General features: G+C 39.3%; 2 protein-coding genes across 11 annotated transcripts in view; one reads left to right on the top strand and one right to left on the bottom strand.

Annotated features, from left to right (window-relative positions):
- Positions 1-11,735, bottom strand: part of KIAA0825 (KIAA0825 ortholog) — a 242,690-nt gene extending 230,955 nt beyond the window's left edge. For 4 of the 5 annotated variants that reach the window (XM_048292974.1, XM_048292976.1, XM_048292978.1 and 1 more), the window contains exon 1: positions 11,654-11,735. The gene's annotated coding sequence lies outside the window, so the exon portion shown is untranslated. The remainder of the gene's footprint in view (positions 1-11,653) is intronic. The other variant, XM_048292975.1, reaches the window with a different exon arrangement.
- Positions 11,347-13,842, top strand: part of SLF1 (SMC5-SMC6 complex localization factor 1) — a 34,670-nt gene continuing 32,174 nt past the window's right edge. For 2 of the 6 annotated variants that reach the window (XM_048292983.1, XM_048292979.1), the window contains exons 1-2: positions 12,002-12,463; positions 12,617-12,692. In XM_048292983.1, coding sequence (XP_048148940.1) covers positions 12,317-12,463; positions 12,617-12,692 — 223 coding nt within the window. In that variant the 5' untranslated portion in view covers positions 12,002-12,316. The other 4 variants (XM_048292982.1, XM_048292980.1, XM_048292981.1 and 1 more) reach the window with 4 other exon arrangements.

Genomic DNA, 13,842 nt, shown 5'->3' with positions numbered 1-13,842 from the left:
TCATTAAAAAAACTCAACTGAAAACTAAAAATCAAACTTTGGTTTTTTGAAAGAAGCCTACATTTCAAGTTTATAGAAAGACAGGAGGACATCACAAACTAATGGAGTAAAAATTTTTTCTCAGGGTCACACTAACATTTTAGCAAATTTCTTTTTTTTAATATTAATTTCAAAGATCTTCACAAATTTAAAAAAAATTAATAAGCCACATAAGATTCAAGCAGGAAATTTATATTAGAATCAAATTTTTAAGCTTTAGCCTGTATCTTTTTGTAACTGCCTAAATCTGAGTATAGTAATAACTTTAGCAGAATATCCTTCAGAAGAATGAGTTGTCATCAAATCTCTTTTTATATAAAAGTTCTACAGTGAACCTTAGAGTTTCAACTCTATTCCTTTAACCTGTAAGATAAATTATGCTTGCTATGACACACCCACCAGCAAATGGTCCCAAACCAAGACTGCCTTCAGTGGTACATCACCATAAAGCAGTTTGAAGGACATTACAAGCAAAAACAAAATATCCAATGAGAAAAGTAATTAATGGCACATATTCTGAATAAGGAAGAAAGTGTTCGAAGATAGAAAAGTGGGGTAGCATTTATTGAAATGACATTTTTCCTAAATAAGCTGGTAAAAAGTGACATCACAACACTCTTATGCTAATCTTTGGAGCTAAACTTTACTCAAAAACTCTAAGTTTGTCCCAAGTGAATCAAAAGTCAATAGGATTGCAACTGTATATCACATGAGGGTATTTAACAAATAATTTTTAGTATTGATTTTTAGTATTAAGGCAGACCGGAATGATTTTTCCATTTTTTTCCTCTATCACAGTGTGCACCAGGGATAAGTTTATTACCCTCTAAGCACAAAGTGGTCTGTATTCCTCACCATTCCCTATATTTACATCACCTCACATAATTTACATACACCAAGTCAAATGGCATCTTAAGAATTTAAAACATTGTAGACACTACTATTCTGATTTCAAACAATCTACTTATCCATACCAGTAGATGATTTAGCTCTCTAAGCCAATTCTTCTCGGAATGATCACAACTTTTTATTCAAATTAGGTTTCTGTACTATTATGCACTAATGGCAACATAATAAAAAGAATGGTGAGAAATTGATTGACTGTACTGAGAAAAGAGATTCAGACAAGTTGAACGAGAGACCACATTTTTCTGACCCTTTTTTTCACAGGATCCTACCAACCTTCTGTACCAGCCACTTAGCCTGTGCAAGCCAATTTATCCCTATTTACCAGGCAGCTGTATGAGCACTGATAGTGGCATGGGGCTGAAGTGAGTGACTGGTGCAGGCCTGACAACTTGGCAGCAGTTACCGGTTTATGCTAGATTAAGTTGACAAAATGATGATGAAAATAATAGATTGCCTGCATTAGACTTACAAACCTTGAGAAATCATACAGAAGAACTGAAAGGACTGTGTTTACACATGCATGTTAAGATACCTGAACAGAAAGTTCTATTACATTTAACAGCAACAAAATGAGAAAGCATATGTAAGAAATAACAGAAATTATCCTATTCACTTGCTTTTGTTTCACATATTTTAAGTAATTAAAAATCTTTTAACAAAGCCTTCTGCATACTCTTGGTTTAGGCAGCAGTGTTCAATAAAAAGAAAGTGGTTCTTTACGTGGAAGAGAATTAGGAATTGTCAATAATTTATGGGGTTTTAGCTCAAGTACTCCAGGACTAAAATTCCTGTAACTCATAAATTCCATAGGAAAATCAGCAAAGACAAAAGCAAAGGAAGTTTGAAAGAACAGCATGTAATTTTGACAACAGGATAGCCCCTGTTATTTGACCAATACTCTTACATCCGTGTTTTATATTAAAAACAAAGACAACAAAGCCTGTACTGTTTCCACTGCTTTTATTGTTTTTCTGAAAACAGAGGATATGCAAAAAGAAAAAAACAAACACCACAAAAAACCTATATAAAAATGATGGTAAGGTTCTAACTCCAGCCCACAAAAGCCAAGAAATTTGAAGTTAGTCTGACATTCAATCCTTAAATCATGCAAGGGTGCTTCTTTTTTCAAAAAATGACAATGCAAGGTAATGACAAGTTGTCAGCCCTAACTTTGAATTGCCTGAAGTTTGTCATTTGGTGTTTGTGTCACAACCTTAATGTTATTTAAATGTAGTTTTTAGTATCTATTATTTAAAAAGGTCTACTTTATGACAGCAAAAAGCTTTGATGGAATAAACCTCAAAGTACACTGTAGTGCTGGTATGCCACTTCATTAGAAGTAGTGCATAAAACATATGCTGTTGACAAATCTAATTCATTAAAGTTGAGGTAGAAGCACTTTAAAGCAACTGGATGGCATCATTAGCTACAGTTCCTTTCATAAATTATTCTTCTTTTTTCTTTTGAATGATTTTGTCAGTGTTCCCTTTTCAGACCAGGAATGTTTTTGCCTTAAAGTTCAATACCTTCAACATGTTTGGACAAGTTAAATAAGCGGCTTATTTGCTAACACTGAAATTCTAAGCTGAATATTTCACCCATATTAACTGAAGAGGAATAAAATTAAGCAACAGTGTGTAAGAGTTTCAGCCTTATCAAACATAAAATTTTAAATTAAGAGAAGCAGAGATTACACAGTACAACAGAGCAACACTCTGGAAGCATTTTGCATTGTTATTGAGATAACTTGGAATTGATATTGAATTCTGCAAGAGAGAAGATTAGGCACATCACAGAGCTGATGGCTATGATGACATATTTAGTTATAAAAGGAAGTTGCTAACTGTATTACTTGGAGTTTTAGGTAAAGATCAATATTGGTACAGGAACTGAAGACTACAGTAAGGTCCATAAATGAAGCTGAGCTGGTATTTAAAACATGGCCCATCAGAGCAACTTTCCAACAGCAAAAACACATAACTAGTCAAAACCTGATCAAATTCTATCTCAGAATATTGTTGCCCGTGAGAACATTTAAATTCTTATCTTCAGATCAGAAAGAATTAAGTCCTATCACTGAAGTCTTTAAAAACCAAACCACAGTGCAAGAAATTTCACTGAATAACTAAAGAATGAAGTGAGAAAGGACACTTTGGAGGACTAAATATACACAGCTTAAGATTAAAGTCCATTAATAGCATATACAAAGAAATTCTAAACTACATTGTATACACAGAAACGGAAAACTAAAAAAAATCAAAGTTTCTTATTTAACAATTCTTTATGTAACATAATTTTCCTTTTAATTCCTTATAAAGTGACCTAAATCTATTCACTGAAATGAAAAAAAAAATAAACCAAACCAAACCCATGGAAATTTCTGCATAGAATACATAATCATACTTCACTATATCAGTACCTTATACAAATATTTTCTAATGAATTATCTGGACTAGTAAAGAGTGCTGCCTTGTTCTAGGAAAGCCCATGAACAGCAGATTACACCATCCTATATATTTCATGACAGATGCATGTACACATACACCTTTTTAACTAGACGAAGTCCCTCAGATAATTCTACACTGTCTCCTGCAGAGACAAAATCATTCCAATATCATATTTACTGAAAAGATTTAAGACGTGGATGTGTTACTCCGAAAAGTAACTTAAATATGGAAACACTTCCAAATATAATTCATTCAGGCCTATTTTATACCTCCAAATATTGCAGCAAACCAGTATCTGGAAGCATCTTTCAAACCAGACAGATTAATTTACTGTAAAAGTTCTTTTGAGAGATGACATACTGTCCGCTTCTAGTCTCCTGTGCTTGAACACACAAATTTCCTTCTAAAGGTGTGCAAATGCTCTGCTCAATATGCCTGATTAAGTTGTCCTGCCAACTATGCCAATTATAGCAGTGTGGCAGAGAGAAGACTCAGTCAGGCACAAGAAATATGACAGTGATTATGTGGATGACCATGATTAGAATTAATGCTAATAGAGTATCTAAATATTGTTAATGCAGTATCTAAGTGGGTCTAAAGGGTTATTATATCAGAGGCTCAGCTAGAAACATACAGGTTTACAGTCTTTGGCCTTACAGAATGCTCAATTACAAAACAACAAACTACCTATGGAACTACTGTAGGATTTTATCTGTGTATGTGACCAGACCTTACTGCTTTTTTATTCAAACCTCCAAAAGGTTTTTTCCCTGCCTTTGGGTTGGATGTACCCTGCAGGCATCCCTGCTGGGGGGTAGGGGGAGGTGTTTCACCCAGAAGCTACCTGCAAGCTCGGGAGACCAGTTTGCCCAGTCTCCAGCAACATTTTATACCCTTTTGCTGGTCAAGGTGCACCAAAGTCAATCTCCCATCTCTGGAATACATCAATTATGCAACCAACCAGACAGTTCCTCCTGCAATTCTCAGCTGATGTTCTTACCTTAGGACAATTCCTACTGGGTGTTTTCATCTTAGGACAAATCAAACTGTCAGACACAATCAAAAGGGAGGAGGTATGTGTGTTGGAAGCGGTTTTTGCTACACACAAAAACCTGGCTATCTTTTGTCATGTCACATTTACCACATTAGTCAGCATTTACCATTTACCTCAGAAGATTAAAATCACGTATCTCCAATATGCTACACATAAAATTCTCCTAATTAGTCTCCCCATTAATCCTCATCCTGCTCTTTTTCCATTTTATTCCCTCTCCTGCGATATTGTCCTTACATGTATATGGAACAGCCATCTACATTTAAGCTTTGCACCACCAAAACATGGGAAGAGTTACCTGCAGATGGACAAGGAAGATCTGCAAGATCTGTTGATAACAGGTGTTCCACCTTAAGGGATAATTAAACCTCTATGATCCTCTGTTAACCACTCAAACTTCTACTCAGCCCTGGGGAGACTCTACTTGGGGCACTGCATCCAGCTCTGGGACCCCCAACACAAGAAGGACATGGATCTGTTTGAACAAGTCCAGAGGAGGGTGACAAAGATGATCGCAGTGCTGAAGTACCTCTGCTATGAAGACAGGCTTAGAGAGGTGGGGCTGTTGAGTGCGGGGATGAGAAGCCTCTGAAGAAACCTTACTGTAGTCTTTCAATACTTAAAAGGGAGCTTGTAGTGAGTTGAAACTAGATATCTTTAAGGTCTTTTCTAACCCATCACATTCTATGAACCTCACGTTCAGTAGAAAATCGATGTCTGATACCCATATGTCACAATTTTATATTCCAGTTACATACTGATAAAAAAACAGATCTGTAATATTCTGTAGGGTATTTTGATACTTTCTTGCTCTTGTTGCATCTTCATTATCTACTCTACAATAATTCATGCCATACTTTCTCCTAACTTTTTTCCTTCTTCCATCCACAACCATTTCTACCTTTTCCCTCTATACTGACGTCAAGTACAGTGAACTGCAGAGAAGGTAGAAAGTGTAATGTAACACATTACCCCACTGGCTATATGATGTCTAACTTGATTTTCTAATGTCTATGAGCCAGGGTTCATGTTTATCCGCATTCTGGGCATGCTGTTGGCAGTAGCCTAGTCAGAAATAAAACTGGGCGGAGAGAGGTGTTATTGCAAAGAAGAAACCATTCTGGAATTTTCATAGTATACATAGATTATATTTAACAATATTGAATTATTAAGAAAAATTTACACTATCTTTGAGCATTACCTACATTTACCATTTTAAATGCAGTTACTTAGAGAAGAACAAAATACCAAAAGACAAAGAAAATGCGTTTTACAACCCAAAAACCAAGTAATCAGCAAACACAATGTGAATGAGCTTACAGGCATTCTCAAAAAAAAAAAGAGAAAAAAAGAAGGTGAAAGGACTTTGATGAATGAAAAATTGCTGATCACATCAGAATGGATCTCCTATGCAGGAAAAAATATTAGAAGGCCAGTGGGGGAACTAGGTCAATTAAGTATTCCAGGCAGGTATATAGTGCATTTAGGACAGGGCAGAAGAGCAGTGATATGATTAGGAAGGTCTAAGAAGCAGCAACAGACTAACTCACGTCAGAAAAAGAAAAGAAACTTGAACTTTATGTGGTAGGAAAGTTAAGTATTAAATGTAAAATAAAACCATTCCATACCTATATTTTAAAAGAAACAAACAACCAAAACCTAAGTCCAAGACATGAGAGACTGAAAGTACACTAATAAAATACAGTTCACTAATTCATTACTGAGTGAGTTAATACACATGAAGAATATAGCATTGCCTCATGTACAGAAGAGTTACTGAACAAGCTGCTGAACACTATTCTGTGCTCTCTACATATGTCCATCGACATTGATTCACTGACCTACATTAACAGAATGTGAACTGGCAAAAAGGCAGATGAATGCAAGGGGATGAGAAGACAGGCTGAGCTTGTAATAGTCATTAAAATAAATGTTCTTTGGAGCAAAAATGGTTACATGAAAGAAATATGAATGATACATCCTGAGAAGAACACGAAGATGTTTTTAAAAATAAGTATGAAGTTATGATAACTGAGAGTTTATATAATCAGTAAGGCTTGAAGAAAAGCAGCAATTTTCACAATGCTTGTTCTGCCTTTCCTTTATTCACTAGCTCATGAAAGAAACTACAGGTATGTTTATAGAAAGATGATTACTATTAAGAAGCTCCTGTAGTTCCTGTGGATTTACACTGTATTATTTCTAATCCTTGCAATCCCTTATCACTACAGAAGAAAATTTAAATTCCTTCAGTTTCAATAAAACCAGAAAGTGTTTCATAATGAAGAAAAAGTTGACTTTAAGTGGCATAAAGTTAGATTTTTATCCACACGAAGGCAGTGTGGAGACACTTCATACTGTTTTAGATTTTATGACTGATTTTTCAGTGTAGTTTCAGGACTGGTTTTTTTTTACAAATATGTGATAACTAAATATTTGCCTATTGCATTGGGAGTATCATTTAAAAAGTATACATGTTATGTTGAGACAGAAGAAAAAAGCTCCAATGGATTATTTCAGTTAATCAGTCAACTGATAATCTTGTTTGCATGATGGCAAGTATTTTAAGCACATACTACAAAATATATTCCACTAGATAAAAAATTCTGTCAGATTATACTTCACAATGGAGAAGATGCTTTTGCATGGACTTTATCACTATCAATATATGCAAGTAATTACACAGAATTTTCAAAATAGGAAGGCAAAACGCTTATGACAGACAAAACATACACACACAAAAAGAACAAACAGAAAAAGAAATCCTAACTTGCAAAGTTAAGGAAAAAGTGGCAGAGGCTTTGAGATACAGACTGAGATTTATGGACAAGGATCAACAGTGATAACACAGAAAGCAGCAGCACCAATAAGGCCTGAAGAAAGATAACTGTGTGAAGTAAAATAGCTACCTGTGGGAAATGTAAGAAGTGAAATTTCAAGGCAGAAGACATGGCGGTAATATTAATATGCATAGAACAAAAAGGAAATAAAAAGTGTAAGGTAGAAAGCCAGAAGAGTGTCATGAAAATGAAAATTCTCTTTATTTCATTCTAGGAAATAAAATTAAGAAAAGAGGTCTGACAGAGATGGACACCTGATACACTGTAAATAAAATCTTTCTGTGATAGAAGAAAAGGAATATTTCTCTGATCTTGGCTTCTTAATGAACTGGACATGAGAGCTGTACAGCCATTCTTGATAGTTCTTAAAATGTAATTGAAGTTTTAGAAATTAAATACTATGTGTGTAGCACTGAAAATTACTTCTTAATTTTTATAAAATATGTCACATGTACTGTACAAGAGAATGGGTAACAGTGGATACTATCTAAAACCCAGAGAGAATCTGCTTAAATATAATTTATCATACTGAGCAACTGAACTATATACTTGACAAATATGTTAAAAGAATAAAGAAACCCAGAGGAACTTAAAAATACATCCGTTAAAAAGCCTGCTCCCTATGAGACCTATGAGACATAAGAAATACTTAGCTACCATAATGAGATCACAACAAGGATGGAAAGAAAGAAAATATTTAAGGCATTTAATGAACCAAATAATAGAATCAGGGAGTAAGTGAAATCCAAACTTAGCAGGTATCACTTAATTTCTTAAAGCTACATATTGGTAACAATGTATTTTAAAGAAAAAATAGATACAAAATGTTTGGGATCTCAGTTATTTTGATTCCACACTATGTTGTGTGCCAGAGACATGGGAAAAAAGTTAACTCTTAAAGGTAAGAAATGGTCATCATATAAGTATGAATGATAGAATCAAGAATATCCTGAGCTGGAAGGGACCACAAAGATCATTGAAGTCAAACTCCTGGGCCTGCACAAGAGTCACACCACTTCTTGAATTCTGGCAGGTGTGGGGCTGTGAGCACTTCCCTGGGGAGCCTGTTCCGGTGCCCAACAATCCCCTGGGTGAAGAACCTTAATCTAATCTAAATCTCCCCTGACACAGCTTCACAGCTTTTTATACAATTGCTTCACTAGGAGTTAGTTTACAGTATCATATGCTGAAGACCTCTCCAGCCTGTTAAGAGTCCTGTGACATAAAACTGCTGTTAGTTATCAGTTAGGTAATCAACAGTAGCTACTCCTAGTTAGTAAGAATTAAACTGTTTAAAATAAAGTAAAAGTTTACAAGAGTTAAAATCAATACCTTTACAGTCCTGACAAATTAACAGTAAAAGTATAAAGGTGCAACAGGTACAAAATAGAACATGCAACTAATCTTCGTTGTCAATAGAGAAGTGCAAGCAACAAATGCAGTCTGAATATTAGCTCTTAATATTTAAGATTTTTTTTAGTGTCATTTTTGTAAAAAGACTAGTGACAAAGGTTGTTGATGGTTATTTCTTCATGCTTGCGTGCAAAAATATAACTGCAACGTTAAGGAAACAAGAGATAGGAAAAACTTCAGTAGGCATGTCATAGGTTAGCAAGCATAGTCCCGGAAGGGATGTCCTTGCATAGGGGTGCTTACAGCTTCCTCTGGGACCTGACAGAACCTATCAGCTGGCCAGTTTGAATATGGACAATTCTCTAAGCCACTTAAAGTTGTGACCGCCTCTGTGATGCACACTTGAGAATAGACAAACTCCACCCCCAAGCTCTCTCTCGTTTCCAGCGCTGGCACAGGTGGCTGCGGGGCCCGAGCGGGGCCCAGTGGGCCCAGCCCAGGCCCTGCTCTGACCAGGCCGGGCTGGGCCACGGCCATCCTGGAGCCGATGGGCCTTGTTCCACCCGCGGAACCACCCCACTGCTTTGCCGTGGGCAGCCAGAGCGGCTTGGCTCTCCCGCCTCTCCACTGTGATAAGAAAAATTCAACATTCCAGCTGCAAAGCTGCAAGGCCGAGGTGAGATTAACCCTTTTATTGCTGTGAAGAGCTGAAAACCTGAGGGAAGAGAGAGAGGAGATGCTTAAAGCTGAAATTCTGTTGTGAAGCTATGATATGTCAGAGTATCCCATTGTAATTTCATGAAGATATGGGGGGTGGAGTGTTCAACTCATAAGCAAAAGCACCTGCGCTGAGATAGGCAGATGCTGACGCAGCTGTAATTTCATGAGAGGTTTGGACAGGGAGAGATGGAAGCGATGAGGACTTTTGCTCCAAATGGGAAAGGAGAAAACCTCAGTTCCTAGAGATGCTCCCAGAGATAGTCCTAAAGATGGAGATGAGGAAGATCCTTTGCTCCCAGGGAAGGAGAAGGGCCTCTGTTCTTGTTTCTGAATGGCTCAACCTTTAAATGGTACCCCAAAAAACTTCAAGAGTGGACCCTCGAAAGCAGTTGCGGGAAAAGCTGCAAGTCGGGAGGAAGGGACTCACATGTGGGCAGAGAACCAACCCGGGCGACTGTCTCGTTGTGATAATGTTTTCATAGCACGAGCAAGAAGAGACTTCTCTTTCTAAATGGACTAAACAAGGTTATCATGGAAGTGCTAAACAGACTGAACATCTCAAGGGTTGTCTTTTTACATTGTCAGTGGGAGAAGGGAGGACGGTGGGGGAGGAGGAGAGTTCTGAAGGTGGTATAACTTTTTTTCTTCTTTTAGGTCTGTTAAATAAACTTCTTTATATTCTTTCAAGTTTGGTGCCTGCTTTGCGTTTCTCCTAATTCTTATCTCACAGAAGATAAACAGTAATGAGTATCTTGGACCAAACCACTACACTAAATTGGTGTTTCTGCCCGGTTACAAACCCAACCCTCTACCAGGGGTACCAAAATACTTTATAAACAGCAAGACAAGAGTCATCTGAGGCCTGGAACAACTGTTTTTCTGTTTTGGAATCTGGGAAACTCAGATTTAAACCAAGTGTCCAATCTACTGTCAAATTTTAGATGTCTGCAGCTATGTGGTTTTGGTGTTTCAGGAATACCTATGTTTTACAGCAGTGGTGAGCTCAAAGCATAGCTTCTATTGATCTAAGCTACAGTGATAAAGACTCAGCACTTGTGAGTTTTGTTGTACCTATCTCAATTTACAGGTCTTAAATATGAAAGAGCTACTTCAATGAGTACAGGGTGACTTGTCCACTGTCACATGAGATTTATATGGAAGGGGGGAAAGTACAATTCAGTTGTCTAAAGAGGCATTTCAATCTTTTTCTTTTTTTCTTGAATGCATGTATTCTACTCCCAAACTGTAGAAAAACCGAATAAAAGTGTTCTGCAAAGCTACTTCTATTTGCTAGGAAGCACCAACAGACTTCTTGTGCACTATCTGTTCACTGAATTACATGACAGAAATAGTCAAAAGTCATCTCTCAAATACAGAAGGGACCAAAATAAAGTGCAGGACGCTGAAACAAAGTTTCACAAACAGCAAATCTTGGCATTTCTACATTTCTGAATTCTACACCGAGTGCTTGAAGTACAAGCTGAATATTATTTTGATCTCTTCATATTGATTTGTAATTGAAAAAAAATCAAGCACTGACTCTCGTAACGAAAGTTTCTACCAACTTCATCAGAGGGGCAAGAATGCCTTCCCTACACCAAAAGGGCAGAAAGCCCTCACCAAAAAGATGTGGCTTCATTATCTGGCTGTAGCAGTATCTGCTCACCGGCCCTGTGAGGACCAGCCATCATGTGGCTTTGAAATTTCGAAAAGTTTCTCCAGTATACTGAGAAAATGGTACTGAGGGTCAGAAATCCCTGGTCTCTTTCCTGACTCTTACAGCCAGCCTGTTCCAGCTTGCCTATAGACCAACACACACCCCTGCCAGACCGCCTTTCACAATTTTAGTTCTGCCGAGCAACAGCGACGGTGATTTCCAGACTCCGAAACAGCGTCGGCGCGTTTTCCAGCTCGCCCTCCGCCACCCGGCCCCCGCCTGCCCCCGCCTCCCCGCGCCTCGAGGGGACCCCCTCCTCTCGCTCTAAGGGAGGACCGCCCCTTCCCCCTCCGCGCTGAAGCCGGGCCTGGAGCGCTGCGCCGCCGGGGCCGCCTCAGAGGGATTTCGGCGCCGCCTTCCCGCTGCAGGTGCCAGCGCCCACCAGCGCCTCGGACCCCGGGGAGCCCGGGCACTGCGCAGCGCGCTGCCGTGCCGCACAGGAGAGAAGGCGGCCGCGGGGAACGCCGGTGCTCCGTGAGCGGCCGCAGCGGACCCCAGCCGTGTCCCGCTCGGCGCCAAGGCCCGGCCGCACGGTAACGGGGAGGGGAAGGGCAGCCCCACCGGGGCCACTTACCCGGCCGGGATCCCCCTGCGGCTCCGCGCCGGAGGCCCCGGCGACCGCGGAGCGTCAGTAACAACGTCCCGGAACGGCCGCTCCGCCACATCCGGGGGCTGGAGGGGGGAAGGCGGGAACGCGCTGGGCTGCGGCGCCTGGCGGGCAGCGAGACGGGCCGGAGCGGAGCGGAACGCAGAACCGCACCGCACCGTAAGGCGCTGGCACAGCACCCGTTCCCATGGCCTCCGTACGGGAGCGCCGGAGGGCTCCCCGCCGCAGCCGGGGGGGCTCGTTCTTCACCTCCTGAGCGGGACTGCCGCCAGCCCGCCGCGCCTCGATGGCGCATCGGGGCGGCGGGGTTCCCCCCTGCGGGGCGATGGGAGGTCGGCCCGCACTTCCGACAGCGGAGCAGGGTTCGAAGGACTGAACCTCCGGGCATTTGGGTGCGGAGAGGAGATGCCAGACCTGGGGGCTCGGCCCACTGCAGGCTGCAGTTTGAGGGTCTCAGGCTAGTCCGTTACCGCCTTTCAGGTGTCTTTGCTGCGGCAGGCAGTGAGAGCTAAAATGTGTTGTACCAGTATTCATTCCTTTTGGTGTGTTTTCCCATTTTATTGGAAGAGAAGTAGTAAATACTAGTCAGGCCTTGCAAGCAACTTTTCATGGTGTATATTTTGTGAGTTAATGTTCCCTTTTGATTGTTCTCTCTTTCAACAGATGGCAAGTGGCAGCCAGAAAAGGATAATACAAATAACTGGATTTAAAAAACAAGAGAAGAAGGCACTGCTCAAATGTCTGTTCAAGCTGAACTGTGTTTTTATAGAGAGTAAGGTATTGTTCATTAAAAAACAGCAAAGAGGGTTTGAGCAGGAAGTAAAAATGCAAGCCTTAGAAGAAAGGATTGTGCAATAGGTTAGTTGTGTATAAATAGACAAAGAATTTAAATGTTTCCAGTGATACAAGTGTGTTGTTTTGTTTTGTTAGAAATACAGAAATTGTACACATCTTGTAGCAAAAAAGCTGTGCAAGAGTGAAAAGGTCTTAGCTGCCTGCGCTGCTGGTGAGTAAAAGATTTCCTGGTTAATTTCACAGCATCACAGCATAAGTCTGGAAACGACCCTTGAAAGGGTTTTAGTTATCTGTTTTCATTTTGTGAATGAACGTCTCATGAACCCTCATTCTTCTTGTTCCATTAACCTTCATTTTTAACATAGTGTTATGATGAAGTGAAGTCCACTTTTTTTTTGGTTTTTTTTCCTACATGGTATTCCTGCTGTCTCCCTATGTTGGATCTGCCTCTGTTCTCAAACAGAAAACTTTGTGTTATATTAGATAATGAAGTCATGCCCAAATTATTTGGGTGCTTAAAAGAGGGCAGAGGGAGTATGAACACCTGTAGTCAGCATAGATTTTTGACAACAAATTCACATGGAACATTCACTGGTAAAGGTCACTGTTTGTAAGTTCCTGTTTATGCAGCAAGAGAAAATTCCAAGCTCTTGCCATTCTGACACAAGCTTCTGGTCCTTCCTCTTTAACTAAGGCCTGATGCTGAAATTCCATACATAAGCAACTAAAATGCTTTTAGAATGAAAATTCTGTATTATAAGATTTCTTTATAGGCTGATTACCTGTCAGGATTCTGTGATGAGGTTTGAATTTGTTGTGGTTATGAGATATCACAATACCATTTTTAAGCATAATCTTTATCTTCCCTATATCATATTATACCAAAGTGTTAAAGCAATTGTTAGGATGGATAATCTTAAATTAAGAGACAGTAGACAAATGACTAAACATACATTTGGGTTTAAAGATATATGTAAATTCCTTGATTTCCTACCATATTAGTAAGCATTTTCAATCATCTCTTACTGCTAGAAAGTGGGGGGTATAAGTATATATATATTTTTTTAATATGTGTGTATGTATATATATGTATGTATGTATGATTCTTCGTACTATCATAAAATTCTGATTGCACTCCTAGCAAAAATTAGATAGACCAAAAGTTTCCATTGGGAAAAAAATATTAAAATGCATATAGGTTTCTGGTACGGCACTTCATTGTAGCAATTTTAAACCTTTGAGTTAATGTTTTCTTACTTTTTGGAGTTTAAAATTTGGAGATGTTTTCTTGAACAGAGTGGAAATGGTACGTGTAGCGTCTGCATGGCAACACAAAACTCTCTCATGTTTCTCTAACTGCA

The sequence above is a fragment of the Corvus hawaiiensis genome, chromosome Z (genome assembly GCF_020740725.1).
Source record: "Corvus hawaiiensis isolate bCorHaw1 chromosome Z, bCorHaw1.pri.cur, whole genome shotgun sequence".
Classification (NCBI taxonomy): domain Eukaryota; kingdom Metazoa; phylum Chordata; class Aves; order Passeriformes; family Corvidae; genus Corvus; species Corvus hawaiiensis.
Note: the sequence above shows the minus strand (reverse complement) of the source record. Positions and strands in the feature narration are given on the sequence as shown.